Source organism: Helicoverpa armigera, chromosome 8, assembly GCF_030705265.1.
Source record: "Helicoverpa armigera isolate CAAS_96S chromosome 8, ASM3070526v1, whole genome shotgun sequence".
NCBI classification, from domain to species: domain Eukaryota; kingdom Metazoa; phylum Arthropoda; class Insecta; order Lepidoptera; family Noctuidae; genus Helicoverpa; species Helicoverpa armigera.
Window position 1 is genome coordinate 4803145 of NC_087127.1, and position 27940 is coordinate 4831084.

Sequence of the window (27940 nt, forward strand, 5' to 3'; positions counted from 1 at the left end):
TTTTGGCGCAGATAAAGATACTTCACATTGAAAACGGGGTATGATAAGGGTTTAATAATAAATCTTTTATCACAAAATTCACAGAGTTAACACCGCACCTTATCAGCTACACCAAAATGCGTTTGTTATTGGTTTTAACTCAACAATGACAATAATAAATGTTGAATAATTCATTATTCATTCATAGGTCTAGGGATTTATTAATGTGAGGTCAACTATCGTCTATTACGTATGACATTGTTTATGGCAAAGGTCAGACCTTGTTACTACCAGCTAGCCTTTAAACTGGTTGTTAAATAAAACTACAACTTACGTTTCACATCATGTAAATTTTATTAGTAAATGTAAAACAAGGAATAAATAATACAAATGAGCCGTGCAGGCGATTTCTGTCCGAATCATTCAATACTAGGTATATTTATATAAATCAAACAAACGGGTACACTTATAGGCTAACATTAGTGATATCCTAGGCTGCATAGATTGTGATCACACGCTTACGTACGTACCTAGCTAATCTACACAAAAATTGTATCGGAATGCGCATGACACGGCTACTCGTACAAACAATGCCCATGCCATAACACGTGTATAATAAACTAACATAATTCAATTATAAAATATCTATTTCTATACATAAAGGTACATAGACAATTCACAATTTACCTTAGTCTCTTTGCTTAAAGCTTATAGTCTCGTGATCATGCGTACTCCACGTTCGGGGGGATCAGACCAGTTTAAAGGCTTGTCGAGCCTCACGCGCTCCTCAGTCGTTCACTGAAGACACTAAGGTTTACATACATCTACTGGCTACCGTTCTACCGTCCGGGTTTACCATCTTAATGACATCGATTAGAGCAGGTCAATAACATCAGCTTAATGTGAAAACCGCTCTGTTATCTTAGTTACTCAGTGTTACAGCCATTCCAAGGTTAATCGACATTGTAACTGGTTTACACTTCCATAAACGCCGTTTCTCCTGCAATTTCTACGGAGTTTGTTACGTAATTAAAACTACTGCATATAAGTTGTATCATGTAATTCTATGTGGACATTTATTACGAATTCCATAGCTAATAATTAATTTACTTGCTTGTAAATGCCTTATATCGAATTATTATTTTTATTAGGATGCTAAGTCGTACAGTATACTGTATTAATTAGTAATTGATTGTCGCCCGTTAGGAAGACGCGTTCTCTCGTCCGTCACTTTAGTAAACTGAGCAATCGGCAAGCATGATAGTACAAAATTCGTTGTATAAAATAAACTATAAAAATGCGAGTACAATTATCTTCAAAAAAAAGAAAAGTGCACGGAAACTGGACAAAGCCTAACTAAAACCGTTAGCAATTTTAACAGCTGATGATTATTATCACTTAATAATTTTCCAGGTGTTCAATCTTTGCCGTTTTCCATGTTTCCATTCTGGAACAAAAAAGCATGTATGTATTTAGAAGCTGAATTGACTTTAAATATACTGTCGACTGTCTTTGACCACAAAATTGTCGTCAAATCCCTGTCAGACCGACCCAACTTCATATTCGTCTCTTAAAAAAACCTGCTGATCGATCTCAGTTGCTGAACACACTTTGGAGAGGATGACTATATTCAGGAAGTTTTGAGATGATGGTGATCAGCGACAACGGTTTCTGTTTCACAACTATGTTTGTCTCTTTTCGGCTTTGGCTGAAAATCAGCGCTGAGGCTTCGAACCGTACAGTGTCTCAGCATTATACTGAGCGAGGGCCGTTTCACGTGGGTGTGGACGTATACTTTATACGTCATGAACCTTTCGTAGTACTGACCTCTTCCATCTGCGCGAGCTGGTAGTGCCGCTTGCGCAGCGCGGCGAGGCGGCTGCGCTCGGCGTCCAGCGCCGTCTCCAGCTTCAGCGACCGCACCTTGCTCTCCATCTCCAGGCGCCGCGTGGCCGTCAGCGAGAGGGAGGACGTGTCTAGCGCCTCTGTGGAGGTAATATAATGAATGTTTAAGTTATGTCAAAGAAAAAGTGAGGGCAAAAAAATCTCCTCGAAAATTTTCCGCAAGCATCGTAAGCCGTTTGCTAGACCGCGGATATAGCGCCTTACAGATCCCATAAAAATTACTTTAAGCTGCTACGAAGTTAGCTATATGACGCAGTGTGACGTCATTACAAGTTGGGGAACAGTTAAGTTAGAGATCTGACTATCGAGTACAACAAGCGAAGACTGGAAAGGTATATTTAAAATTAAGGAATATGCACGAGGAGTTCGTTCGACATACCTTGCTCCAACACGAGCGCGGAGCCAGCCCTTACAGCAGCGACCAGTGCTCCCGTGGCGGCGGCCACGGAGCGACTGGCCTGCGTCAGCCGCGACAGCGCGGGCGAGCCGGGCGGCGCGCGCGCACGGGACGCGGCCACCAACTGTGCCGTACTACCCGCCACTTCATGCGCGGCTGCCGATACACCTTCCACTTGACCTGATGCACCTACTGCCTCGTCTGCTGATGTCCTGTATATACGAAGTCAGGTACATGTAGAATTATGCCTGAAGTTCAATACCTCAGAACTCGCTTGTAGGGTGTAAGGTTTTCTTCGGTATTGCATCACCATAGTGAGGGAATAAGGTTAAAGGAAATTACATTCTGAAGAATTGAACAGTGCTTCGCTATGAGCCACGGCTACTCGGGTAGCCGTATGGCAAAAGCGTTGTGAAGTCATTACGCCGTGTTTTACAACCAGAGTAGCTCAAAGGAAAAGTTACTAGCCAAACTGTGCTCTCTCAACAGGAAATTCTATCATTTATTGCTAAGTTTGCTGATATAGCTCAAAGTGCTAACACTCAAAGAAAAGTAATATTACAGAGAGTTTAATTTGTGAAGTCTAAGAAACTCGTGACATAAAATCACACAAATAATATTAGTATTCAAACCCAAACGAAGTCAGATTTAAACGAGGAGATCGAAGTTCAGCAATCTTGAAATACATGGTACCTAATCATAATATCATTAGTACTCAAAAAGATACAAAGTTGGTCCAATTATCTGCTGGTCAAATGACCTGACTCATACCTACATAAGCAGAAAATAATTACGAAGTCAAAAACACATTAGGTATTACTTACTTCTTCGTATTCATAATAATGGGGCAAGACAATGACAGAAAAAGCCCTCCTATAAAATATCTCCCTTGAAATGTATCCTAAAATAAATACGAAAAAAAAAACATAGCACCCCTTGAAAAGTATCCCTAAATAAATAATAAAAAAAGAACAAGCGTATAAAACTAATAAATACATACACTAGCAGTTTAGCAGCAAACACAACAGCCTTAGCCGCTGAAATAAGTCCTTCAGACCACTGGGGGTTCTTCCTGTACATTTTCTGTCGAGTTTTGGGGTCTCCCAACTCGTTCTGCAGTTTCCTCGCGTCCTGTACGAGTATTTTGACGGCCCCCATTAGAGTGGTGCAGGCGTCTAGAATCTTCCCGTTCACTTCTAGTTTGACGCCCGAGTCGCCGGCGCGGGTTGCCGCTAACATGTTCTGTGAAATACATAGCGATGTTAAAAATTATACAGATTGGGATGGCGATATTCATCTTTCATATTGTGAGCAGAATATGCTGGAAAAAAAGTATATTTAAATTCTTCTTGGAAGTTAAATGACTAGATATTGTCATGATAAAGTATCAATCGTAGCTTGCATTCGTCAGACTGAAATAATAATCCTAAAAGACAACTTCCATCCAGAAGAATACAAATGTGAACGAGTAACTACTATAAACAGTTAGCACATAAATAAAAACATTATGCAAAACTATCCCTTTCCATTTTTGCCTAAAATCAAATACCTACATTAAAAAGTACACATCTCTCCAAAATACACATAGAAACTGACCTCAATCTGCGACGCAGCTTCTTCAATAGCCTTATCCATGTCTGCTAATTCATCATCCACACTCCTAGCTCCACTGTTGAGTCTATCAGCAGCTGCCGCAGCAGTCATCAGACTTCGGACCTTTGTTCTGACCTCAGAACAATGCGAGCTGTCTACTGAACCGCCCTTTATAGATTCCAGGCATTCCTTGGTCGCGGACAACATTGAACGACATTCTGTATTTAGTTCTGAAAAGAGAATGGATTTTGATTTATTAATTTATTTGTGTATATGATCTGGGTTTGTGAACTGGGTTGCAAAGTATAAAAATTAAGCTATAAGTTACATTTTTGGTATTTTTTGTAAAGACATGTAAATAAGGAATCACTGTCACTTTTAAATCTGGAATGCTTTTGGAAGTTAAGAAAAAAGTTTAAGCAGAAATCAGGAGGAAGAAAGAGTCCTTTTTACTTCCTAACTTTTTGGTATAAACTAAGAGAATCTCTGGTAAAATATTTTTACGCCAATTTATATTATTATGACTTACTGTCTGCGAGTGCCATATCAGTAGAAACGTTGGACACTTCAGCAACATACGCTGAAAGCTGAGCCGTGTTGTGTGCCGCAATGATAGCTGACTTCGCTACTGACTCCTCGTTGCCTGACACCTGGAAGTAAGAGGTGCTGGTGATGTAAAGGAACAGGATAATAATAATCAGGAAAAAAAGTACAGCTGCTCAATGTTACGGTGAGTTCCTAATTTCAGAATGATTCCATGCATTTGTTTTTTAGAAGCCATTCCATCTATTTGCTTGGGCCCTCGATTCGGTAGCTACTATACGGTAATATAATTTTTTTAAAGTATCGCATCCCAAAAATATTTAGCTAGGGGTTATCAATCTTTATTTTTTTTTTTTTCAAATAAAGTTGATAACTCATATTCATCCACCCAGTCTGCTACCAATTGTGGTCCCTGTTGGGGTCTCGTCTCACCGGATGAAGCTTAGAACCAGTGTTTTTGGTATAGTTTATTCTATCATCTATATTTTCGTATTATCTTTAAACTATACATTTTAAGGGCTTACCTCAGTATGACTGGACAGTTCCTCCAAAGCCTTGGCAGCGAGTTCGGCAGCCTCCCCGACCGTGTCTCTGCCGTGCTCGAACGACGTGAGCGCTCCGCTCGCCACCTCCAGCGCCGCCTCGCCCGCACACGTCACTAGCCGTGACTTTTCTGTATAACACAAGTTTGAATATAGGCTTTGCACGACAGACCTTTCATGCCAATGAATATACACATCTCATTTTTCGAAAAAGGTATTACAGTGACATAAAAGTGCTCGACGACCATTTTTTGATGGCAATGCTATTTATTGATCGTCCTAATTTGTTTGAGAGAATACAAATTGATCGATTATTAGTTTTTACGGTTGTTTGATAATAGTCCATAATGCTGCAATGAGCTCAACAATGCATTGATTCAGTAAGCCTAAAGATCTTGAGACCTAAGAATTTCTTACCAATTAGTGCACTACACTATAAGAAAGTTAAAGTAAATATTTACAGGAAAGTTTAGTTCAAATTCTATCTACATAAAAAAATATAATGTATACTAACGTTCTTCCAACGCCTTCTGCGCCTCTGCGAGTTGTCGCTTGACAGCCGACAAGTCGGCTTCGAGCACAGTATTGTGTTGCAACAAGTCCTGTAATTCACACTCGGCATTCAATCTCTTACTCTCCGCGTGGCCTAGCCTAGTTTCCAATAACTATACCACCATAGAAGAAGTAGGTACGCAAGTTCCAACGTTCCAAGCGAGTCCAAGAGCGCAGTCCGAAAGATTCCATGCACAGCGCGGCAGGTTGCGTAGATTGTAGAGGAAAGAAAATAAAACATGCAGTTTAGATAACGTTACATGCTAATAGGCAAGATAAAAAGCCAAATCAAACAGTGGACGAGCTATACACAACGTGTTGCTAACTATAAAACACACTGTATCTATTCATCATAAAAATACTAAGAAAGAGAACTAAAAGACCGTAACCACAAGATGATCCCAAAACCCATTGAAACATAATGTTGACAGTAATCCTAGTTCTTGATAATGATATTGACGTGACGTAAAACAATGATCCACCACCGTTAACTGAGAGTGTCGGCAAAACAACGCAGTGCATCAGTACACATTTTACTCAACGTCACTCGTATCCTAACCTGCATCTCGTGTTCTTTGGCAGATAATGCAGAAGCCATTTCTTCCTTCTCATCAGCCTTCTGTTTGTGTAATTGTTCCAAGTCATCTTTTAGTTGCTGTATATTCGTCTCGGCCTCAGCGATAGAGGCATCTTTCACAGCCAGTGCTTCATTAAATTCTGTCTCCTGACTTTCGATTTTAGTATTCAACGATTGGATCTCGATTTCTTTTTCATCTTTCAATTGTTCGAATTCTAATTTCAATTTGTTAATTTCATTGTTCAGCTGAATTTCCAAAGCCTCTTTTTCGGACTTCGTATCGTCATTGTCTTTCGTCAGATTTTCATAAGCAACGGTAAGTTCCAGTATTTTACTCTCTAATACCTAATTAAAGACACAATTAATTAAAATAAACAAATAAATTAAAAGACGGCACACATTCTACAGCTATTACACTAACCTCTTTTTCTAAGGTCAAATCGGTTGATATTTTTTCTTTTGCTCGCTCCAAGACTGTTTTTTGTTCACTGAGTTCCTTAACTTGATCGTGAAGTTCTCTTAGCTCTTGATTCTTCATAGCTAAGTTGCTTTCGTTAATTTCTACTATTTTATCATGTTCTTCCCTCAAAGAAAATAGTTCGTTCTTTCCTATTTCTAGTTCAGCCTGTGTTTCTGTAAGCTCATCTTTAAGTCTGGAATTCTCGTCGGTTAATTGAGTAACCTCTACATTAAGTGATATGACTTGACCATCTTTCTCAGCCACCATACTTTTCAAATTAGTGATGATTTCATCTTTGCATTCCGTTACATTTTGCAACCTATCCTTTAGGATAGTGATTTCACGATTACACTCTTTGAGTTGGTCCTCATATGAAGCCTTTTGTTCCTGCAATTTAATATTTGTTTCTTTTATAGTAGTCTCAAGGGCAATTATATTTTTAGACAAATGTTCTGATTCTGACTTCTGCCTATCGCCTAACTCAGATTTTTCATCAAGTACAGATTTTAAATGATCAATTTCATTATTTTTGTCTTCAATTGTTTTTTGTATTTCTTCTTTCAATGCAGATACTTCTTGATCCTTACTACTTTCTAAGTCTTTCAATTGAGTTAGTAGATCAACTATTTCCGTCTCTTTTTCATTTAGGTTAGATTGGATAGCTTTTTTCTCTTCTAATATTTGTTTTAGTTGTTCGTTAAGCTCGTCTCTTTCTTGTGTGAGCTCAGCTTTCAATATTTCAGTGGTTTCTTTGTATTTAGCTAATTCATCATTTTGTTCTTGAAGACTTGTTATTTCTGTGACTTTTTCAGCGATGGTGCTTTCATAGCTAGCTTTAGTATTTTCTAACTCAAGGCGCAACTCCTCGAGTTGATCTAAGCTCTCTTTTATTTTAGTTTCTTTCTCAGCGAGAGTACCATCATAGTCTTGTGATTTCGCATTTAATTCTTCTTTCAATTTCTCGCATTCAGCGCTATACTCAGTTTCGGTATTAGTAAGTTTATTTTGTAAATTATCTATCTCTGTTTGTAATTCTTTAATGCTGTTGTTTAAAATCGTTATTTCCTAACAAAATCAAACTAACATGAATTTAAAGGCTTTTTACATAGGGTTAATTATTAGTAAAGCATCGGGGTTGTATTTGTAAATGTCAGTTATTTACATTTATGAATTCCTAATAAAACCTAAAGCTATTTATGGGGGTAATTCTATAAATACTTTTACTATCACAAAATTAAGCGTTAGGATTTGCGGTCTAGCACTTCATAACTGTTAATCTTTCATGCAACTACCTCACTAGCAAGCAAATACACTTCTACACCTTTATAATTATAAACTACAAGAATAACTACATAATATACAATACTGACCTCTTTCTCCTGCAAATGCTGTTGTTGCAACTCCGCTACCTGTTTCAACGCCGCTTCTTTTTCTTCTACTACCTTTTTATACTCATCCCCGCTACTCTCTCTCAGTCCTACCAACTCCTCTTTAACTCTGTTCAACTCTATTTCTTTCTGTTCCTTTTCTTGAGTGATCCTTTCTAAGTTTTCTGTGGTTTCTTTCAGTTCATTTGTTACCGTTGTTAGTTTTTCTTCTTGTTCCTTTGTAGCAGTGTTGTGTTCTATTTCTAAAGCCTCCATGGAAGCCTTGAGAGTTTCAAGTTCGGCCTCCTTTTGTCTGGATTGTTCGAGGTCTGAACGGAGACTCAATATTTCGGATTTGTATGCTTCTATCTCTTCGCTTGATGAAGCACTTTGCTGTAGTAATTCTACATCTCTGAAAGATTAGAATAAATGCTTATATTAAGGGACGGCTGTACGATAAACTACTTATGATGCATAAATTTTCTTCCCATTTTTTTTTTTTTGAGGATATGTGAAAATTATAGCAGCCGCATTTATGTAAGTGGAATTTTACAATTTATTTTATGTTGTATATAATTAACAGTAAAATTCTGAGGGCATAATTATGAAGATAAAAAAATAAAAAAGTAATTGTAAATAACTTACTTTATCCTATCATTAAGTTGTTGCTGTAAGGCTAACTTGGCGCTCTCGTGTTGTGCGGCGGCTGCTCTCAGGCTGGCTGATAACTTGTCCACCTCAGCTTTCTGAACAGAGATTGTTTTTTATGACATTCTGGTCATAGCCGATACAACTCAGATAAATAAATTAAAAATAGTTGAATGCATATTTATAATCACCCTCTTTTTGCACCGTCGGCTAAAAATATAAACTAACCTGTCTAATTAATGCGATGTGTTCTTCTCTGAGCTGCGTGTACGCTCCTTTTAGTTTTTGAAACTTTTCATCTGTTACTTTGGCTTTTTCTTCGGTTTCCGTTAATTTTTCTATGAAACAGAACATATACATTGTGATGTTAGTGAAAATGTATTACTTTTATCGATATGTTTTAGGACGCTAAAATACTTGTTACTTTTTGACGACAGAAAAAGCAAACAGAGTAATTTAGAGAAAGCTACTTACGTTTAATTTCTGGCGTCTGAGCAGAAAGTATTTCAGCCTTATGTTTTTCCTCTTCTAATTCTACCTGTAAATTAAGTAAACGTTAGAAACACGTTTATTACATTCTGAGGTCTGTATAAATTGATTCGTAATTTATAATGTTATGTTACCTTGGCATTATGTAGTTGCGTTTCAATTCGTGAACAGTGTTCTTTCATAGATCCTATCATTGTGTTTCTCTCTTGTACAAGTTGAGACACCTCTGATCTGGAAGCAAATTGGAAATATTATACCTGCAGTTTTTAAATGCCTGCAAATTATTGGTTTCGTTGGGATCATTGGCTTCAACGCTCTAGCCTAAATATAAAATTAAAATAGGTTTGATAAGAAAGAAATAAAAGTTCTGATTTTTAAGCTGTAACTTTCTGCGTTTTGTCTGAATTATCTGAACCTTTCCTATAAATGAATTACTAACACTAAAAGGTATTTCCAGTCTACCCTTGCTATATAATTTCCTATAAAAAAGGTTAGAATATGACAAATCACCTCATCCGTTTGAGTTCGTTCTGCAGGTGATCGATCAGCCGGTCTCGTTCCACGATGGGGTCTGGTTGCGGCGACGATGTTGGACGGTTGTCGAAATCCTCTAGATTATCCACCGTCACCTATACAGAATACAACGTTTTTACTAAAATAAGGCTTCGTCCAATAAGTGCCAACCATCCCGGAGTTGGCCAAACCGGGTCTTTCTTCAAATTGTCTACTTTGCGGCAGAACGTTCTACACTGCATTTGCATTTGCACAAACTCGGGCATTGAGGGCATACGTTCATCAGACGAGAGAAAAAAGATTCACAATATTACACATTCATTGCATATCAAGCAACATTTACCCAGACTATCATGCGGATTGCTAAGATTTAGATGACGTTAAGTATAGAAGTTAGTGGACTAAAATATCATTTTAGTAATTTGTGTGTATGCGTGTTTTACCTGGCTCATAGTGTCGGAGGTGTCGATGAGCGAAGCTACAGAGTCCACTTCGTCGGGTGGCGGCTCCGGGATCGATACCACAGGAGTCACGTATGTGCCGAAGTCAGACTGCCAGAACATAAATAAATTGATTTACATTGTTTAAAAAAAACTTGAACTCGGATTTTCAAATATTTACTATGACATACCAGTAATATCTTTTTTTTTAAGCTTCTCTATAAACAGGATTTGACGTTACAAACACAAAAGCATATCTATCTTGTAACCTTTTACATGTTTAAAAGCATATTACTGAAACCTATTTTACTCTAAATCCATAAAGACTTACTGATACGTTAATGATGCCATATAAAATAATAGTATACCTGTTGCAAGAAGTTTGGTGGGTTAGAAGGCAGAACTGGCAGTGTGAGGAGGTTTCTGTAGTATTGCAGACTGCTGGCGTGCTTGTAGAACGAGCTTAACTTTTTGAATTGCTGTCTGAATCTGAAATTAATAAAACAATACAGTTTAGAGATGGTACGTCTGTGGACCGCGAGTCAAAATGGCAGCAAATGAAATTAGTCTAAGCAAACAAATTACAGAATTTATTCTTTCCCCAGACTGTTTTTGTTTTTCAGACAATCTATAGGCATATATACCTAACATCTATTATAAATTCGTTCTGACTTTCCCTCTCCATACCCATACTTAACACAATCCTCGCAGCATGAGTTACATCCCTTCTAACTACTTAGAATTTATTGTTAGCTATAATTTTCTTCAGGAATAACGACAATATGAACCAATTAATTCTTAAAAATACATTACCTCTCGCGATGTCCAGCCAACGTGTCAGCGGGCAAAGAGGCATGCAACCGGAACAGCAGTCGCACGTTGCAGTCGTAGATCTGCGACGCGTCCTGCGCACACGGGATGAGCGCGGCCAGCCGGCACTGTCCGCTCGCCGTCATCGAATTCGCGCGGGCGTTGCCGAGACTGTCGAATACTGGGGAAAGGGGAAGAATTAATATTCGTATTAAATATTGGTATTACCTATGTTAGAAAATTCAAGCTTTTATGTACTTAAAGAAAAGAAACAAACATCCGAATTGAAAACCTTCTCCTTTTAGGAGTCGTTGAAGAAGAAAAAAACAGAATACGCATCCCTAATAAATCTTGGCAGCTTGCCGTCTAAAAAAATTAACTATGTGAATACCAACCTGACGCTTGCAAGTTGAGGATTTCATCCATGTAGTCAAACAATTCCACGCATAGTTGGAAACTGTAAAGGAAAATATATGTAGGTAAGGTAAGTAAAGGTATTTATGAAAAAACAATTGAACATCGACTTAGGTAAATTTTCCATGTTACTACATAAAAAGACCATATTTCATTCTAAAGGACAATGGGCGATTCCGGTCCAAATGTCCACCACGAACGAGACTTATATGGCTAGATAGCCCGTTAAATATAGAACATTTTTTGTTATAAAAGTAAAAAAAAATATAATGCCAGAAAAAAGTTATAGCAAAATCAAATAAAACATTTTATAGATTTTTAAAATTAAGTACTTCTCATGATGTTACATTTTCGTACTTTCTGTAACTTCTGACAAAATAGCATTTGTTAATTATTAGAGAGAAGACACCACCAGTTACATCTAACTTTCTTAGATCCAGGCACCGCTGAGTATGTTCTGGCGCCTCATTTGGTTAGTGATTCGTACATCCATCGGGCAAAAAAATATGGGCTGTTTATATGCAAATGTGTCTTACTCATCTTAGTTTTCTTTAGATAAAGTGCGGAAATGGAAGTGGAATAAAATAAAATAAAAAATAATAATAATACCATACAAAAACTACTGAAAATTAAGAATACATTTTTGGCTATAACTTTTTTTTGGCATTGTTTTTTTTTTACTTTCTTAGTAAAAGTTACTCTAAATTAAGTGGACTATTTAATTATATAGGTCTCGTTCGTGGTGGACATTTGGACCAAACTTCATACATTCTTGCCCAATCTCCTTTATTTTTTGGTCTTTTTATCCAAATGGAATGAATTCAAAAGTAAAATACTATCAATGATTTGCTCCATTTTCGATAACTCACTAATTATTGACGTCATTCTCGGCGATCGCGTCCAACTCTTCAGCGGTGAGCTGCATGTTGCCGGGGAAGCGAGGATTGCGCGAGTGGAACTTCAGCTTGCAGACCAGCAGGTTGCAGTACAAGTGCACCAACTTGCCGTAACCTTCGCGTAAGTGGACCTGGGGTGAATTTACTTGGTGTTAAGAATAGGGAAGACATTACCATACAGCTTCTTTTCCTATATAGGGGTTCTTTACCCAAAGGATAAGGAGGGACCCTAGGTATTACTAAGACTGTGCTGCCCGTCGGATTGTTATCAGCTGTCAAACGACTTCTTACGCGGCGGGTGGGACGGAAGAAGTGTCATACTTTTACTGACTAACATCCAAAGTTCTTTTTTAATCCGGAGTCTTTAATGTTCCAGGGCCACAATAACTCTTTCTAACTGTAGAGCCCACAAAGGAAACATGAGTCATTAGACCTCTAGAGTTCTGATCATAGATAGTTAAAACTTATTAATCCAGAAATGCTACTCTGACTCCACAAACCTTACTATGCTTGTATCAAGTAGATACTCTACTCATTCACAAAGCGTGAATGATGAACCGTCAATATCAAGGTGAAATGGCTCCAGTTACATTTACCGAGAAGAGTATCGGAAACAATGACAACGTATTACCAAATATGTGACAAAGTCTTGTGTCCATTCAGTATTCCAAGAAACCGTACTCAGCTGTTTCAATGATTCGTGGAGGAAATATCTGGGAGCTTATTAATCACTCGAAGTTTCCCGCGGGTTTTTTGCGCAATTTCGTTTAAAGTTTATGCCATCTTCAGAATTTCATTTCTGTAATTCTTTTTAGTTGTCGTGAACGGTTAAGTTAAGATTTGTAAAACTTGAAACTCCTTTCAGATTAATTTACGGACATTTACTGTGGTATCTTAGTGGGAACCAAACTCAATGACAGCACTGAAGATCGCACAAAACCGTTGTGGATATACAACTTTTCGGTATCAGTGGACGGAGGACAAAAATGCCATAAAGTGACGTGCATGTACCCACATGCAGGCTACTGAGCACGGAAGTTAGCTGCAAGCTGCCAGTATATTTCAAAATAACTAAGTCCAATCGACTTACCCATAGCTTGCCTAAGTTCTCGATCATGCCAATATGGCGCTGCGAGTCATCGAGGCAGGCGGGGTGCCCCTCCCGCAGCAGCTTGTGTGTCACGTGGCAGAACTTCCATGCCACGATGCGGTTCTCTTGCAGTGGAAGACGAATGGCCACCATCTGGATAAGGGAAAATATTATTTAGTATTTTGAGTTGAGCCTATTAACTGATAGGATTTTTGGGTAGGGCCATGTATAGAAAGGAAGCTGGTAGCCGGCGCCGGTCTACCAACGCTTATACATGGCGGTAAATTCTCTTCAAAGTTTGCTTCACGATGTTCCAATCAGCTTGCTCTCTCAATAAGTACGGCCTTACATGTAAGATGTGATTCCATCGTTAAAAATGAACAGAGAACCTTAGGATGGAATTATCTTTTTTTGATTTGTTGTAGCTAAAGTCTAGATGGGTTCAAAAGACGATGAAGCCATTTTCATTCATTCGAAGTTATTGCCCTAATTCACTAGCTATCAGGTGCTTTTATATTGTATGTTAATATTATTACGCAGAACAGTCAATGCCCTAACAAAGTATGTGCATTTCGTCGTACTAAGCGTGATTTACTTGAAACGGGGACACCTTTACACCTACTCCTTATTCACTTTAACGGCTTAAGTTGTTAACCTTAAATAACTTCGAACTGTATTCTGAGACGTGACTTTTAAGTCGCAAGAAAGATTAAGGCAAGTGACTTGCATCTGGCAAAGATAAAGTCCGCACATAATTTACACCATGGATATAAGCTCTGTCCAATTTATGAGTTAGGGTTGATATATTATGTAGTGTTAGTGTAAATGGCTTCATATGTGGTACTTTTTAATGGTATTCATAATTGTTTACCCAATATGTGATGGCGCTCTGCTCCTTGAAAGTGCCGATGAGTGTGCTGCGAACATGTTTTTCTTTTACGGGCGTCTCGATGGCATTGATCGCTTTCTGTATAGCTAGTGTCTGGAAAACAAACAAATATATTAGAGCAACAGATACATGACCTTCCGAACAGTGTATATTTACAGAAATATTAGTCAGTTACAGAAATATTAGAATTTATTACAAGGAAATAATACCATACTATGAAAACGTTGTCCCATCCTAATGTCACCAGTTTCACAGTAAACAATACAAATTCCTAACATGCAACATTATGCATGTAAAACTAATGGAGAAATGCACCGTATTGTTCTGTAAGCCCATTAACCTGCTTTTGTTACGTGTTTAGAGTTAACCTAAATAAGGCATATAGGCGATTTATGCTTCTACACTGCACTCGCTTTGATTGAAGTGATAACAAATGAACGTGGACGTTTGAAAACAGAAGCAAATCACTAGCTGGAATTGACATAGTTTCGTAAGAACGTCAACAAACAAGCTAGGAACGCTATTTTCTTCTAAACTTCCGAATTTTGTGGAATGTTATTACAAATGGAATTGCTAAAACATTCTCGACAAACAAGTGATTTCGTATGATATGACGATTGATACTTGCGTCATCGGGACCGCATACATCATTGCATATAATTCTACCGGGATTTATTCCACAGAAATACGGCATTCCCACAATACGCAATGCACATGACAATTAGTAATTAATGAGTTGTGGAGCTAATGACACAAAAAGTGTTCCGATACCACGCGCCGCTGATTACTTTGACTCTAACAAAGACACGCTACACAATTGTAGACAAATTATTTGCATGTAAATGTTGAATTGAATCGTTATTGTCGTAAACATGTTTATTGTTCACCTAATTTAATCGATATTTGTATTGTATTTTACTCTATCTTTTAAAACAAACAAACAAGAAACGCTTCCTCTTTATAGTATTAATATAGACTAGCTGTTTTCCCGCCGTTTTATTCGCGTCCCTTGGAAACTACTGCTCGTACCCGGATAAAATAATAACACACATAAACAAAAAAATGTTACTTCTTTACTACATGCAAGTATGGATTTTTTATGCTTACAGCAGAAGGAGTAAGCATACGATTCTAACGTCATCGCGTCAGTAAATAACTTGGAAAATCCGGACGAAGCATTAGCTGAACAAAAACATACCGTGCTAAAAAACGTGGAATAATATATGATTACTAAGGACGAGTTGCACCATTTAAATATATAGATTATTAACATTGGTCCTTCATGGGCTAAACTAAGTTTGAAATGATCTCATTTTATACAACTTGCTGAAGTTATAGGTACTTTGAATGAAAAGCGTTGGTTAAGACCTCTTTCCTCTAAAATGTAAAAAAATACATATCTTTACAAACCATTTGGTTTATTTAACTAGGTACCTAATGACTTCATTGTAGTTAGCTAAATTGCAAATCATATTTCGTTAACTTTGAGTCATAATACGACAGATAACCTTTTACGAATTTTAATCTTGTATGAATCATAGGTTTCCAGGCTTTATCACGTTACAATCAATACTTCGATAAGAATTATTTACAATATAATATGTATATGAATAACTATACAAAGGTACATTTACTGGCTGTCGGCACAGTCATGTTTATTGTAAAAAGATACAACATACGCATTTACTTGTCCATGCTAATTTCCTTATACATACCTAAATGGATAAGTAATATAACTACAAGTATGACATATCCTTATATTTATTTATAGCATCTTTGCGCTCAGTACTGCATATGCATAGTAATGACGCTTGTTCTCAAAGGATACCAATCAAGGACAATGAATTTTATTTTGTGTTGTTTTCCACCTTGATCACAATATTCATTCATTTCAAAAAGGATTTGCTTCTTATTTTGTCTCAACTGCAAGCTTATTTTAGACTGCAAACATGAAGTGCTAGTTCGACTACTCTTCGATATTAGAATCTAATTCGGTCTGTCTGGGTCGTTACGCCTGTTAACATCAACCTATAATTCTGTTCATGTCTACCCACAGTCTGCAACTGTGCCAGCTATAGTCCACAAAACGACTACATACTTCAGTCTATCAAACTCACTCGAGTTCATCTTGAAAACAAAAGCAAATGAACAACTTGGAGTGTCCCAAGACGCTCATTTGTTTTTGCCACCGCTCCCTAAATAAATCCTTCTGGAGTGTTCTGGAATCTTCTAGTTCTGTAAATCCAAGTAAGACAGCGACATTTATAGAAAGTAAGATAAACAAACATGCTGTAGCTGTAAGTGGATAAGCGATTCATATGTTTGTGTGTAAACAAGAGGCGGGGTGCAAGTGCTACTGAACACATGTTGAGTTTGCGTTCACTGCTCGATATTTTTAGACGGTAAATACTTCGAGGAAACCGTAAAAAGTACGTTATCTTCAAGGAAATAAATTGAGCAGGAACAACAGCTTAACGCCACGTAGGTATTGGAAAAGTTTCGATAAAGATTGACCTTTAACAGAATTACTTTTTATGATATCCCTTGATATTCAGGCCACAATTTTTTTTGGTAAACTTCAATATTTTACAGCAGGCGAATGCAATGACGAATTAATAGCCGTGTTTGCTGCCGGAATGACAGAACTAATACATAATATAATTATTTATAACCCTGACCTACACATTACAAGAGGGTCTTTACCAAATACAGCATCCGAAAAAGATAATAACTTCCTAAAAGGTTCAGTCGAGACTTACACTTGCGTGCCTTTTCTGTAATGAGTGGATGAGTCACCCCAGGACGAAGGGAACACTGACCGGTGAAACAAATGTCAAAGCGAGCTCAACGCGGATTCAACTCCAGAAATAGTATTTTGTATTACACACGAAACAACCGTGTTTCCCAAAACAGGAGGATGCCTTTGTGATGCTGTTACTCTGGAAGTTATGTTTTTATCAACATTATTTCCACAATTGAACTAATGAAAAAAACCCAATCTGTTTCCCGTCACGGCGTAAATTGAATAAAATTGCCTTTTTGCTCTGTTCTAACAACATCAGAGCTGATTCACAGCATACATAATCTAACCATTAATAATTATTAATGGTTAGATTATGTATGCTGTGAATTGATATCTGAACATAGAAATAATGATTGCGGCTGTAACTCATAATGATAATGTGTAAATGAAATCATCACCACACGTGGCGGATGAATTAAAACTATTTAGACATCTGTTGGGTGTCAATAATGAATGTTATTCTTTAGAAAATGGTCTTATGAATAGGAATAAATTACTACCGTGTTTGATTGGACGCCATTGATCTTTATTTGGGTTTGTCTATTGTAATTATTCGTAATCAAGATTGTGTTACTTACAAGCGTTGCCGGAATAGCTACAAAGACTACAATGCTTAGTTGGGGTCAAATTACCTGACAACATTAGATCCATGACAGGATAGATAATTTTGCTTAATTAACAAAAAGTACCTACCTATGAAAATTTTAAAATAAGCCATGAAATACATACATAGGTAGTTCTATTTGAGCTGTAGAGGCTTGCATTTCATTATAAACGTCCATAAGTGTACTCATTCGTCCATAAGGGTTGCCTCCATGCAGCATAAAAGGAACGTGATTTTGCACAAACCGCAAACATTATGTAGAAGCTTTTTTATCAAAACTAACAGGGATACATAGGGTTTTTGTTTCCAAATTGGGAGGATTTCCTGTACTTATCACTACAGAATTGAAGTTCGTCTTGTTATCTCACAAAAATGAGACATGAGGAAAATATAGTATTGGCTGCTAGTAGTTCGCATCAATAGATACGGAATGTAGGTAATCGTATCATATCGGTGTACCAGCAGGCGACAGGAAATAAAGAATAAACATAACGTTTATCCTGTACCTAACTAAAAACGTATAAAGACGTAAAATAGCAGGAAAAGTATGAAAAATGTAAAAATTGCAACATTCGCTAAAATATAATGCATCTTCGTTTACTTTGTTGTTTATCCGATTTTTATTACATAACCTGACAGGAAATCAAATGTTACATAAAATATTGTCTACTCCACATTTCAATAAACGGTTTTCAGCTGAATCGGGGTGCACGAAGCGAGAAGATAGTTTTAGATTTATTACCTCGCCTGCCGTGCCATGAGATCGGTGAGGCGGAGTTTTTGTCGTTTTGCAAACCGAGTCGTGACTCGACACCGGCTGCTGTAAGAACTTTGAAAATACCTTCCCCTTAGGAATCCGTTGTAGGGGATCAAATTAGTTTCATCGCACGTACCGTTTTTGTGGAACGAAACGGAACAATTATGGAAATAATCGATGATACGTGATATCAGGTGCATTGTTATGGGGATACAAAAACCGTTTTGTACAATCCATTTATGGGATTTTGTTTTTAGACGTCAGGACAACCTATCTATATACATGTTTAAACCACCAGTTACCTAAACTATCAATACTCAGTAAGGTTTCTGCTAGAGCATTATTTCGCAGAGCCCCAAAGGGAATAACTTCATGTAATGTGGTACCTGCCTGTGTTAAAAAAATGTGTTTGTACACTCACCAGCTGATAGAAGCGCTTGTCGTTGGGGTTGGCCATAGCGTGTTAGTGGACCGTGTCTGAATCAGCTGCATGCATTAGTTAAGTGCCGAGCTTTGGCGCTGAAATGAACGCGCCACACTCTATTAGTACTGTTAGTGAACGTGACATCTGACAGCCCAGATATCATTGGCTGAGCAAGAGGAACACCGGCTGCAGTCAGGGCCGTCTTATAACAATGGCCGAAGGGCAATACCTAGAGGCATTTCCAGGAGCCACGCTATGTACATATTTTTTTTTTGCTCCTCTCCCTCGCTGAATAGGTAATGTAACTTCGGCCTCTTTTGTTGCCTATGCCCAGGGTTATACTAAGGTTAAGACGGCCCTAACTGCAGTGTGGGCGCAGGACGCAGAGCAGCAGTTGGAATTAAATGTATGAGATTTTGGACAAATGCTGTGATCAGATGAATCCGGCAATCATGCAAAACTAATACAGATAGAGAACCATCATGTTGTGGATCTCTCACACTTAGATAAGTCTTCAAAATGTATGTACAAGAACAATTAATATTGAAATGGAAGTATTTTACATGCCAACTCTGAATATTAAAGAGTTAAGAAATTGAAAATTAATTACAGAATGGCAGTTATTGATGGCCTGAAGTTTGCACCAAGAAATCATGCAGGTGTGAACTGAGAATATATTGCAAAAAATCACCAGTCCAGTGGAACGGAACACCTTACCTGTAACAAACAAAAAATATATAAGAATTGGTGCGTGGCGAGAACATAATGAATGTAAGAAACCGGTACGATGAACGGCTCCGAAAGTAAATAAATTTACCGAAAAATGTGTACCAAATACTTGAGTATTAAGTAACCGCATCATGTAAACAGAGGGCTTCGGCTTTAGCAGCAGATGGTAAAAACATGTCTGTAGTGACTCGTTCTTTACTTTATGTCATCTCAATTATTAATATTCCGGTTTCGTCAAAACACGGTGGGCACCTGTAAAATCGAAATTCTCGAGAGGATTCATTTTCCGTCGGAAAATCCAATTTGGATGCTATAACTCTCAAAGCAGCTTTTCCTCGCGTCACAAGTTCAATTACGCTAAATACATTAACTGTACACATAATTGTACCAAAATAGCGACAGAAAATCAATAAGTACATGTCACTTTGCGAGAGAAGCCAGGTAGGGCTTCTGTTGTCCCACTTTCGTATTCTGTTTTAGGAGATAAGGCGCCGTTTGCCGTCAAATCGAATTTGTTAGTGGGCAGCTGGTTGGAAACGTCTGAATTTGAACAGGCAGTGATGATTTTAGACAGGATTATCGAACGTCTCAGTGGTCTTGCTAACAATATTAACCCAAATACGTCTAGCTGCTACTTGACTCTGTCGTATTTATTTATCCAACCCACAGTGCGCCTTGAGGCTTGTTATGACGAAGTATTTACGACAGTGAAACATCCCTTTAACAGCAATAAGACTTATGCAAATTATGTTTTTCTTTCAACTGCCGACATGGAAATCATTTTATCATAATAACATTTAAATTAATGCACCGATATAATTAAAAGAAAATTATGGGTATACAAACAACTAACATTCCCATGTCAGTAAATGGCTTCATACATACATAGCTTGCATAACGAATAAATTATGTTAAGTAGCAATATCGCGTGTCTATATGAAATGTCTCACTTAATTAGGTCATATACCTGAACTATTAAAAATATTTCACGTTTCAGCGTGAATGTTATGATTAAATTTTTCATTAAAACCGGATAACGCAGAATCAACTTTGTGATTAATATTTTTTTGTAACCTTGCCACACGTTACTCAGGTCTATGAAGACTCAGTTATGTGGTGTTGGTGCTTATAAGACGCTTTAGACTCTAAAGCGTCTTATAAGCACCAAACCAAGCTTGTTAGGAATCTGTCTAAAGTTTTGACAGATTCCTAACAAGCTAGTTTCCCACTTCCCTGACCTAAACCTTCAACGCAATTTGAGTCATTTTTGACGTCAACGACTAGCCTTTCAGCTTTACTCATAAATCCTCAAAATTATGGTTGTCCATAAACAAAACATGAACAGTTACAATAATAACCCATCGTGTCCCACGCTGCGGACGGAGAGCGTGCGTTGGCGCATGTCTAAATCAGGAAACTGCACTTTACGAGATACAATCTCCGTTCTGTTCGAACACGCTGATACGTTTGACGGAAGCATCGAGCCATAGCCTAAATCACTGGCTTTTGCACCATCTGTTTTAACTCTATTAGGACAAATACGTCGTTGTTCACTTGTTATAATGGTTTCTTTCAAGTTTTGTTAACTCATATCTCTGAGTCACATAATTTACATGAACATACATACTTTTTGGTGGATTACAATGTCCACTAATTTGATGTTTTTCTACATTCTTAACCCACGTAATTCATTCACCACGGGTCTTAGATACAGGACCAAGAATCACCCACGCCACGCCATTCGCCATTCATAACCTCACAATGGTGACGATTTCACAACCGAGCTATTGTACGGACAAAGTAAAGATACTTAACATGCTAAATAAAATTTCCCATCGTCACACAATACATAGCTCAATATGAAACAATGCAACTACGAGGTTTGATAAGGGTATTGGAACCAATGCGGATAAGCCTTTTTCTATACGTTTATTTCATCAAAATTGAGTCCATCGTGCATTTATAAAATTCGCACGATCCTAATTTCAAGGGTCGACACAATGCTCGTACTAAATCTAATTTAATAAATTAACACGATGAAGCCTTGGCGACGGATAATCAATCTAATTAGTGTCATTCACATCTACAGGGTACATAATACGAAGAATTAGCAACTAACAGACTGTGACGTGTGACCACAGGTAACTTGCAGTTTCCTTGATTTACGATAAAAGTAAATAAAAAGAAAGACATAATTATCAATTAATATACTTTCTAATGGGAAAGTTGGTTTATAAAGTTTCATGAACCGTTAAAACGATTTAATTTTCTTTGCCTTCGCTTGCATTTTCTTTAATGTCAAAAAGACACGCAACTGAGAAATGAACTAGTTTTTTGCCATGTTCTTACATTTCTGCAGAATTTAGTACTTTTTAAATTTTCAAGCTAATTTAGGGCAACCAATTCAACTTTCACAGGGCTTCAATACCTGTGAAGCTGACTTAAATCTATAAATCGCTCATTAGGCGACACGGTCATTCAACAGGAAAACAACGATGACTTCCAGGTCTACGCACATGCATTATGTAGTTCCGCCCCGATTGTTGCACCTCTATTACAAGTATTACATGTTACCAGTTACATAGAAGCATCGGAGTATCGCCGACCCGTTAGTAAAGCGAGAGAATCGAATGCGCACTGAAGTCTGGCCGATAACAGTCGCACGCAATGCGTGACCAATCGACAGACGAAGCGAATCTATCATATTACTATTCAAAACTAATCTCCAGAATAAAAAATGTCTGAGGAAACTTGAGAAATGGTGGTTACAAAACTTTTGGTTCTTGTTTTTGTTTTAGGTTCCGTAACCGATATCTAATTTCGGGTGATGATTTAAAATGTAAATTAAAAATATTTTTTAGGTTTATTTTCGTGCAGAATACACTTTTTACATTAACTTGCGAACTTAGGGAAATGAGCAATATAAAAATAAGTTCTCCAACATGACGCTTCTCGTCTTGCAAAGCCAAACATATTATCCTATTGACACAAATATAAGAATATAGACCGATACCGAAAATAGACCGAAGCACCTCATTCTCTCAAAGATTAATAAATATGAAACACACACACACCAGCATCATAGTAGCACTCCAACAGATAAACATATCATTACCGTAGTAAATCGCGTTTACTATGCTCGTAATGATGTTTAACGTGTGGAGACTGGGCGGAAGAGGATGCTGCGGTGATTGCCCCCCGGCACCCCGAGTGCCGACCGGGCCACTTCCCATCTGGCGCGCCACTTTATACCAAACATTTATACTCTGTGCCAATATTGAACTATGCTAATTGACCGCTTTCAAATGCTATGGGAATTCAAGAGCTATTCGAGAGAGTCGGTTGGTTGCACAAATATTTTGGAAAAACAAAGGGTTTTGGAAATCGACATTTAGGTAATAGGTACTGTTTATGCATGAATGATTCTTTTTATAACATGAAATAGGATATTACAGCAAGTCATTTCAAAAACAAAGTGCTAACTAAAACCTAGGTTACATGAGAATGGAGGCGTCCGGTGTCCCTGAATAATCTAGGACTTGGTTGCAAAATGTTCAATAAGCAATAACTCACGTGCTAATAAGCATACAAAACAAACACAGCTGCAATTAACTTCAAAGCTTGTATCACGAACGCCCTCCATCGTCAATCTACCTTTTATAAAGGTACGTTTCTATAACATTAGTGGGAACGCGATTACGATCTAAATAGACACCATGCTCCACATAGCATTGTGAGATAAAATAAAAATGAAGTTATAAATACGAGAAACCTGGCGGATGAACTATTAGAAAACTTTATAGAAAGCTGGTTAAATGTAGATGGTGCATTACTGGAAATGGCGAAATGCATTGAGACTTGCATTCGTTGGAAGAAAGCTGCGAACGTGTTTAATGAGGTATTAGAAAATGTCAGAACAACTTGTTTGACTTCTGCGGTAACTTAACGGGTCTAGTCTAGCGAGATATAGGATCTTATAGGGGAAAACTACAACATCATTAATTAAATGAATAAAGCTACTGAACTGTCAATTACGAAACGAGATTATGCTAACAAGATTGTGTCAATAACAACATTCGACAGCGTATCCATTCATTCATCGTCATTTGAGTAAGTAATTAAGAGCAAGAGTCATAATACAACACAACAGTGTGTGTCTGGTTGCAAAATATGAAACATCGCGACACTAGGTCACTGTGGTAATATTTCTTCCGTCACAGAACCGGTTGTGAGCTCGCGGCATTGGCTCAAACCCTGCACATTCATACTTGCTTAGTCACAGCCCACAGCTTGCAACTACAAACAATATGAACCAACTGGTGAACTCCTTCGACCAGTTAGTCATAGTAAAACAAACTGCTGATAAGTAGTAGTATTAGAATAACTTTTGTAGTTCAAGGAGGGGCAACGGAACGAGATAGGGGGATACCGAATAAGGCCAGAGGTAGTCACTTGGTGATATTTTGCGTATTGAGGATAATTAAACGTTTAACGTGTGAAGTACTAAAACCAGTAATGATGCAAAGGTATGAAGGTTTGATATGCACACTACTTAAAGTAACAATTACTATGATAATGCAATCATTTAAAATACCACAAATTCAGTATTGTAACCTGCCAATCTTTTGTGATCAAAATACGAGTAACACAGCTAAGGGAACTACAGTTCTCATTTCTTATAAGGCAAACTGCAAGGTTGACTTCGCTGTATCGAAATCTTGACCTTTATAACAGTTTTTTCGCCTACGTCGTTTACTGATGCAGATGTTCTTGTATCACTTGAGTTTTAAAGACTTCTTTCTTTTACGTTTTGCTATTGGGTTTATATTCCAAATCGATAAAAGGGATCTTCCCAGGCTAATCAAAGTCATATGTTATGCTGCTCTCTAACTAAATGGTTCACACCTTTTCAAAAACCCATATTGCAAACATTTTCCCTTTTGTTTTTCACGCAAACAAACCTGACAACATGAGTCATTTTAAACATAATTCTACATAGGTTTAATAACGCTAATACGTGCTAGTTTTACGTCACGTTAGAGCAAAGTGCGCTTCGAAGACACAATAAAAACTATGTTCGATATTTGCCATATTTTAGTTGGATCCTAGATTCTCTCAGACCTTCAAAATGTCTAATCTATTATTACCTTTTGACACTCTGGTTTCTCTATCTGGGTGTTGATATAAAATCCTCGAAGTTCGTTCGTCGAACAAGTGACAAAACATTATTTTCAAATGCAGGACAAATAACGTTGTGGAGCATTCTACGAGCGGAAGCGGGCAATCATGATCGTTTACTGGACAACTCACAACTCGAACCGGCAACTAATAAATATAGCTGACGATGGATCACTCACAGGGCATTATAGTGTTAGGAGCCCTTAAAAATGGACTGTATTGAGAATGAGAGATTAGCGGGCATTAATACTAATGCCTACGATTCGCCGTTCGTCCTTGGCAATAACATATTTATTTACCTACTCTGCCAACAGTGCCGACTTGCGTGTAGGCATTAAAACAAACACTAAAACAATTACGACTAACACCACCTTGAAACCGCATTTTGTGGTAAACCGGTAAGAGCCGATATAGTTTTCACTAGAGAAACGGTAGCCTTATTGCAACTGCGGTTAAGATATACATTACAAAACTGTATTCAGATCTCCTTAACCAGAGCCCGGAACTCGAAACAAAGAACTATATTTATCTCCAAAATACGGGTCGTTCACCCAACGACATTTGTTGTGCCCTCCTTAGATCTTCGGCAATATGGTGTTAGCAAAACTTACCGGAATAGCACGAATGATGAAATACACAAAATCTCTGCTTTCCAAGAAACAAAAAAATGGCGAAACTTCTGATAACACAGGTATAATCGTCGGAATCTATTTGTAACTGAATTGAGTGTTGTCGACCAACTAAGTAACGCAGTAGATAAGTTATCGAAAGCGAGTCCTCACAACATCCATTATCTGTTTGATAACAAAAAAACTGTGCAATGGCGAGCTATCGGATACTTTGTTATCACCATCGCGAGCTATTGACACGGCATCGTATAAAATAGCGAGATTGCCATTGTCTGCGTTTGACCTGTGTTTTGACAAATTCACATTCTTCATATCTTAAACCTTTTCTGGACATATTCAGCCTTAGCTTAGGCCAAAAAAAATGGTTTCGTATCGACGCCTTAAAGAAGTGCCAAGGGAATTAAATTAAAATTATTTCTGCATGTTTATGTGCACCCAAGTCCTGGAAATGTTGGGTATTGCCTGCTTGCCTGTCGGTTGGAGACCTAGAGTACATAGGAGAATACACTAGGTCTCGTTGTTAAAAAAGACCTACTGGTGTCTATCCACTCAAGTAACGATCTTGATATGCAAATAGAACATAGGCAAAGCAGTTTGTTACAGCCGGATACATTGATGTAACATAAAGAATGCCTGTGATTAGTCTCGGTTACAATACAGCATAGACAAAGAGATGGCTAGGCTGATACATTAGTTTTGTAGTTTTAGTGCCAGTGTAAAGTTATGTCAGTGTTTGTATACAGGTGGGGGTGACGTAAGCGACAGTCGGCGAGCGTGTCGCCGCGTATCCGCAACTATGTGGCGCAACTGACAATTTCCCTCCAATTTGGTATGCCTAGTCTGTGGTAATAGAGGCTCAATTTATGAAGTATTGGACTTCGATGGATTTAGAACATCTGAGGAAGAATATATGAAAAATAATTTTTTGACTATTATTAGTGCTGAAACTAGGGTGGTACTTATGGTACCCAGGCTAGGGCACAAAAACAGAGGGGAGCACAGATCACAGCCAAGTTTTGCTCATCAATGTGAAATTGTTAAGAAATCATCACATTTGTTTGTTTTTTTCAGAGGCAGGATAGGCTATACACACTGCTGCTGATAGGAGCACCTGGAGGAAATTATCCTGGCCCAACCTCATTGCTGACAGAGACCAATGATGGTCACGATCCCCAATCTATGGGGGAACGACTTTGAAGAAGAAGAAGGATAGGCATTACAGGATACACTGCCACGCCAGCTTTATTGAAATGAGTTTTAAAACCTATGGAAAAAAACAAAAGTGTAAAGTGTATGAGTAAAAAAGCCTTGCAAGGGATTGCAGTTAAAGTGTGTATAAATGCTCACACCTCGGAGCTATTGATTCCTAGCTTCTACCATTAGGTTCACCTGCATCATACAGAATTTTCTCAGTAAGCCTAGATAAAAATTTGACTATAGCATTCTTCGATAAGTGGTTTATGTAACACCAAGTCCACAGATTCTTTTGATTAGCTTTGCTTTTAAGCAGACTAAGCAAAAAAATTTACAAAGATCCTATTCCAGTGTATTATTAGATAAAAGTTTTTGCTTTCTAATTGTACTTTCCGATACTATAAAATTAAGAAGAATGTAAGGCTGTATAATAAAACTTAAACTGCGACATAATTTTTTTGCCCTTTTTTATTATTTGTTTAATAACAATATCTGTGATGAATCCAATAATAAAATCAAAGAAGTGGCTTACAAACAAGATTTTCTATTTCTTAAATATATTTTTATATTTACATATTGTGTGTATTAGTTTGTGTGTCCTATGATAGTTGGTGTGAAAATGTGGTGCTGACAAAAGTATACACACTCTAGTTGGCTTCGGGAACTGTGGCAACATAGTCAGTCAGTGGGTTGTCCTAGGGGCTGTGCAGATTTTCTACTTGTCATGACTGCTATGCAGCCTTTGGGCTTATTTTAAATTATTTTGCAAAAATCTCATATAACAAACCATTTCATGTTAAGTATATGTAAATAATGCACAAGATTGTTGCTGCAAATTAAAACTGCCTACATAATAAATATTGCAAGGTCACAAATTGCAAGTTTTAAAAGGTCAACAAACAAACCTGAAACTTCTCAAACTGTTCGCGTTCAGCATCCAAGCTGTTCTTCTTCAGCTGGAGAACTCGCGGCAAGGATAATGACGCCATAGAGTACGCACATGCAAAACACAACTACGAAAAATAGTTACTGGCGGAGGTACTTAGACCAAACACGACACGATTTAATTTTTAAATGAGGGCGGACTTCTCTATCAAAAAACACTGTATTTACACAAATCCTCACTATAATCTGTATATTACCAATAAATTACTGGCAAATGCTGGTTTAAAAACTGTAATTTATCGAATACAATAACGTAAATATTATAACTTCTAAAATTATCAACATAAAACACGTCCGCCGTACGCCCACAAAAAATCTGCGAATGAATGAAATGATGTGATGAATGAATGATACACCGCTGTCAAAATGACGTTACTGCTACGTTTATAAAGATAGATATCATAAAAAAGATGTAGTTTTTCTCTTATTTCCGCAACTAAGGTTCCACCTTCCAGCCCTTATGCATATGCATAGAAGAGTAAATTACCATGTCCATGTGGTACATGTTTCACCCCTCCACGGGGCATCCACAGAACATGGTGACTCGCGGTCGGGCGTCGTTGTTTGCGCCAG

The 27940-nt window shown here is 37.6% G+C and overlaps 1 protein-coding gene across 8 annotated transcripts; it reads right to left on the reverse strand.

The window, feature by feature from the left end:
* Positions 1-309: 309 nt before the first annotated feature.
* On the reverse strand, positions 310-27713 carry LOC110383573 (huntingtin-interacting protein 1). 8 transcript variants are annotated; one of them, XM_064035983.1, is made up of 26 exons: positions 27328-27713; positions 19303-19409; positions 18690-18787; positions 14087-14197; positions 13216-13368; positions 12099-12256; positions 11211-11272; positions 10819-10996; positions 10374-10494; positions 10009-10116; positions 9563-9681; positions 9187-9283; positions 9038-9101; positions 8792-8901; positions 8561-8661; positions 7919-8327; positions 6510-6935; positions 6071-6433; positions 5474-5624; positions 4942-5090; positions 4404-4524; positions 3878-4104; positions 3282-3523; positions 2264-2493; positions 1807-1964; positions 310-1426 (listed from the first exon to the last, which is right to left on the reverse strand). In XM_064035983.1, the coding sequence occupies exons 3-26, from the start codon at positions 18723-18725 to the stop codon at positions 1397-1399; spliced, it is 3924 nt and encodes a 1307-aa protein (XP_063892053.1). In that variant the 5' UTR covers positions 18726-18787; positions 19303-19409; positions 27328-27713; the 3' UTR covers positions 310-1396. The 8 variants fall into 8 exon arrangements, with proteins under 8 accessions (XP_063892053.1, XP_063892052.1, XP_063892054.1 ...); XM_064035982.1 differs by lacking the exon at positions 27328-27713 and adding an exon at positions 25211-25364; XM_064035984.1 differs by lacking the exon at positions 19303-19409.
* Positions 27714-27940: the final 227 nt, after the last annotated feature.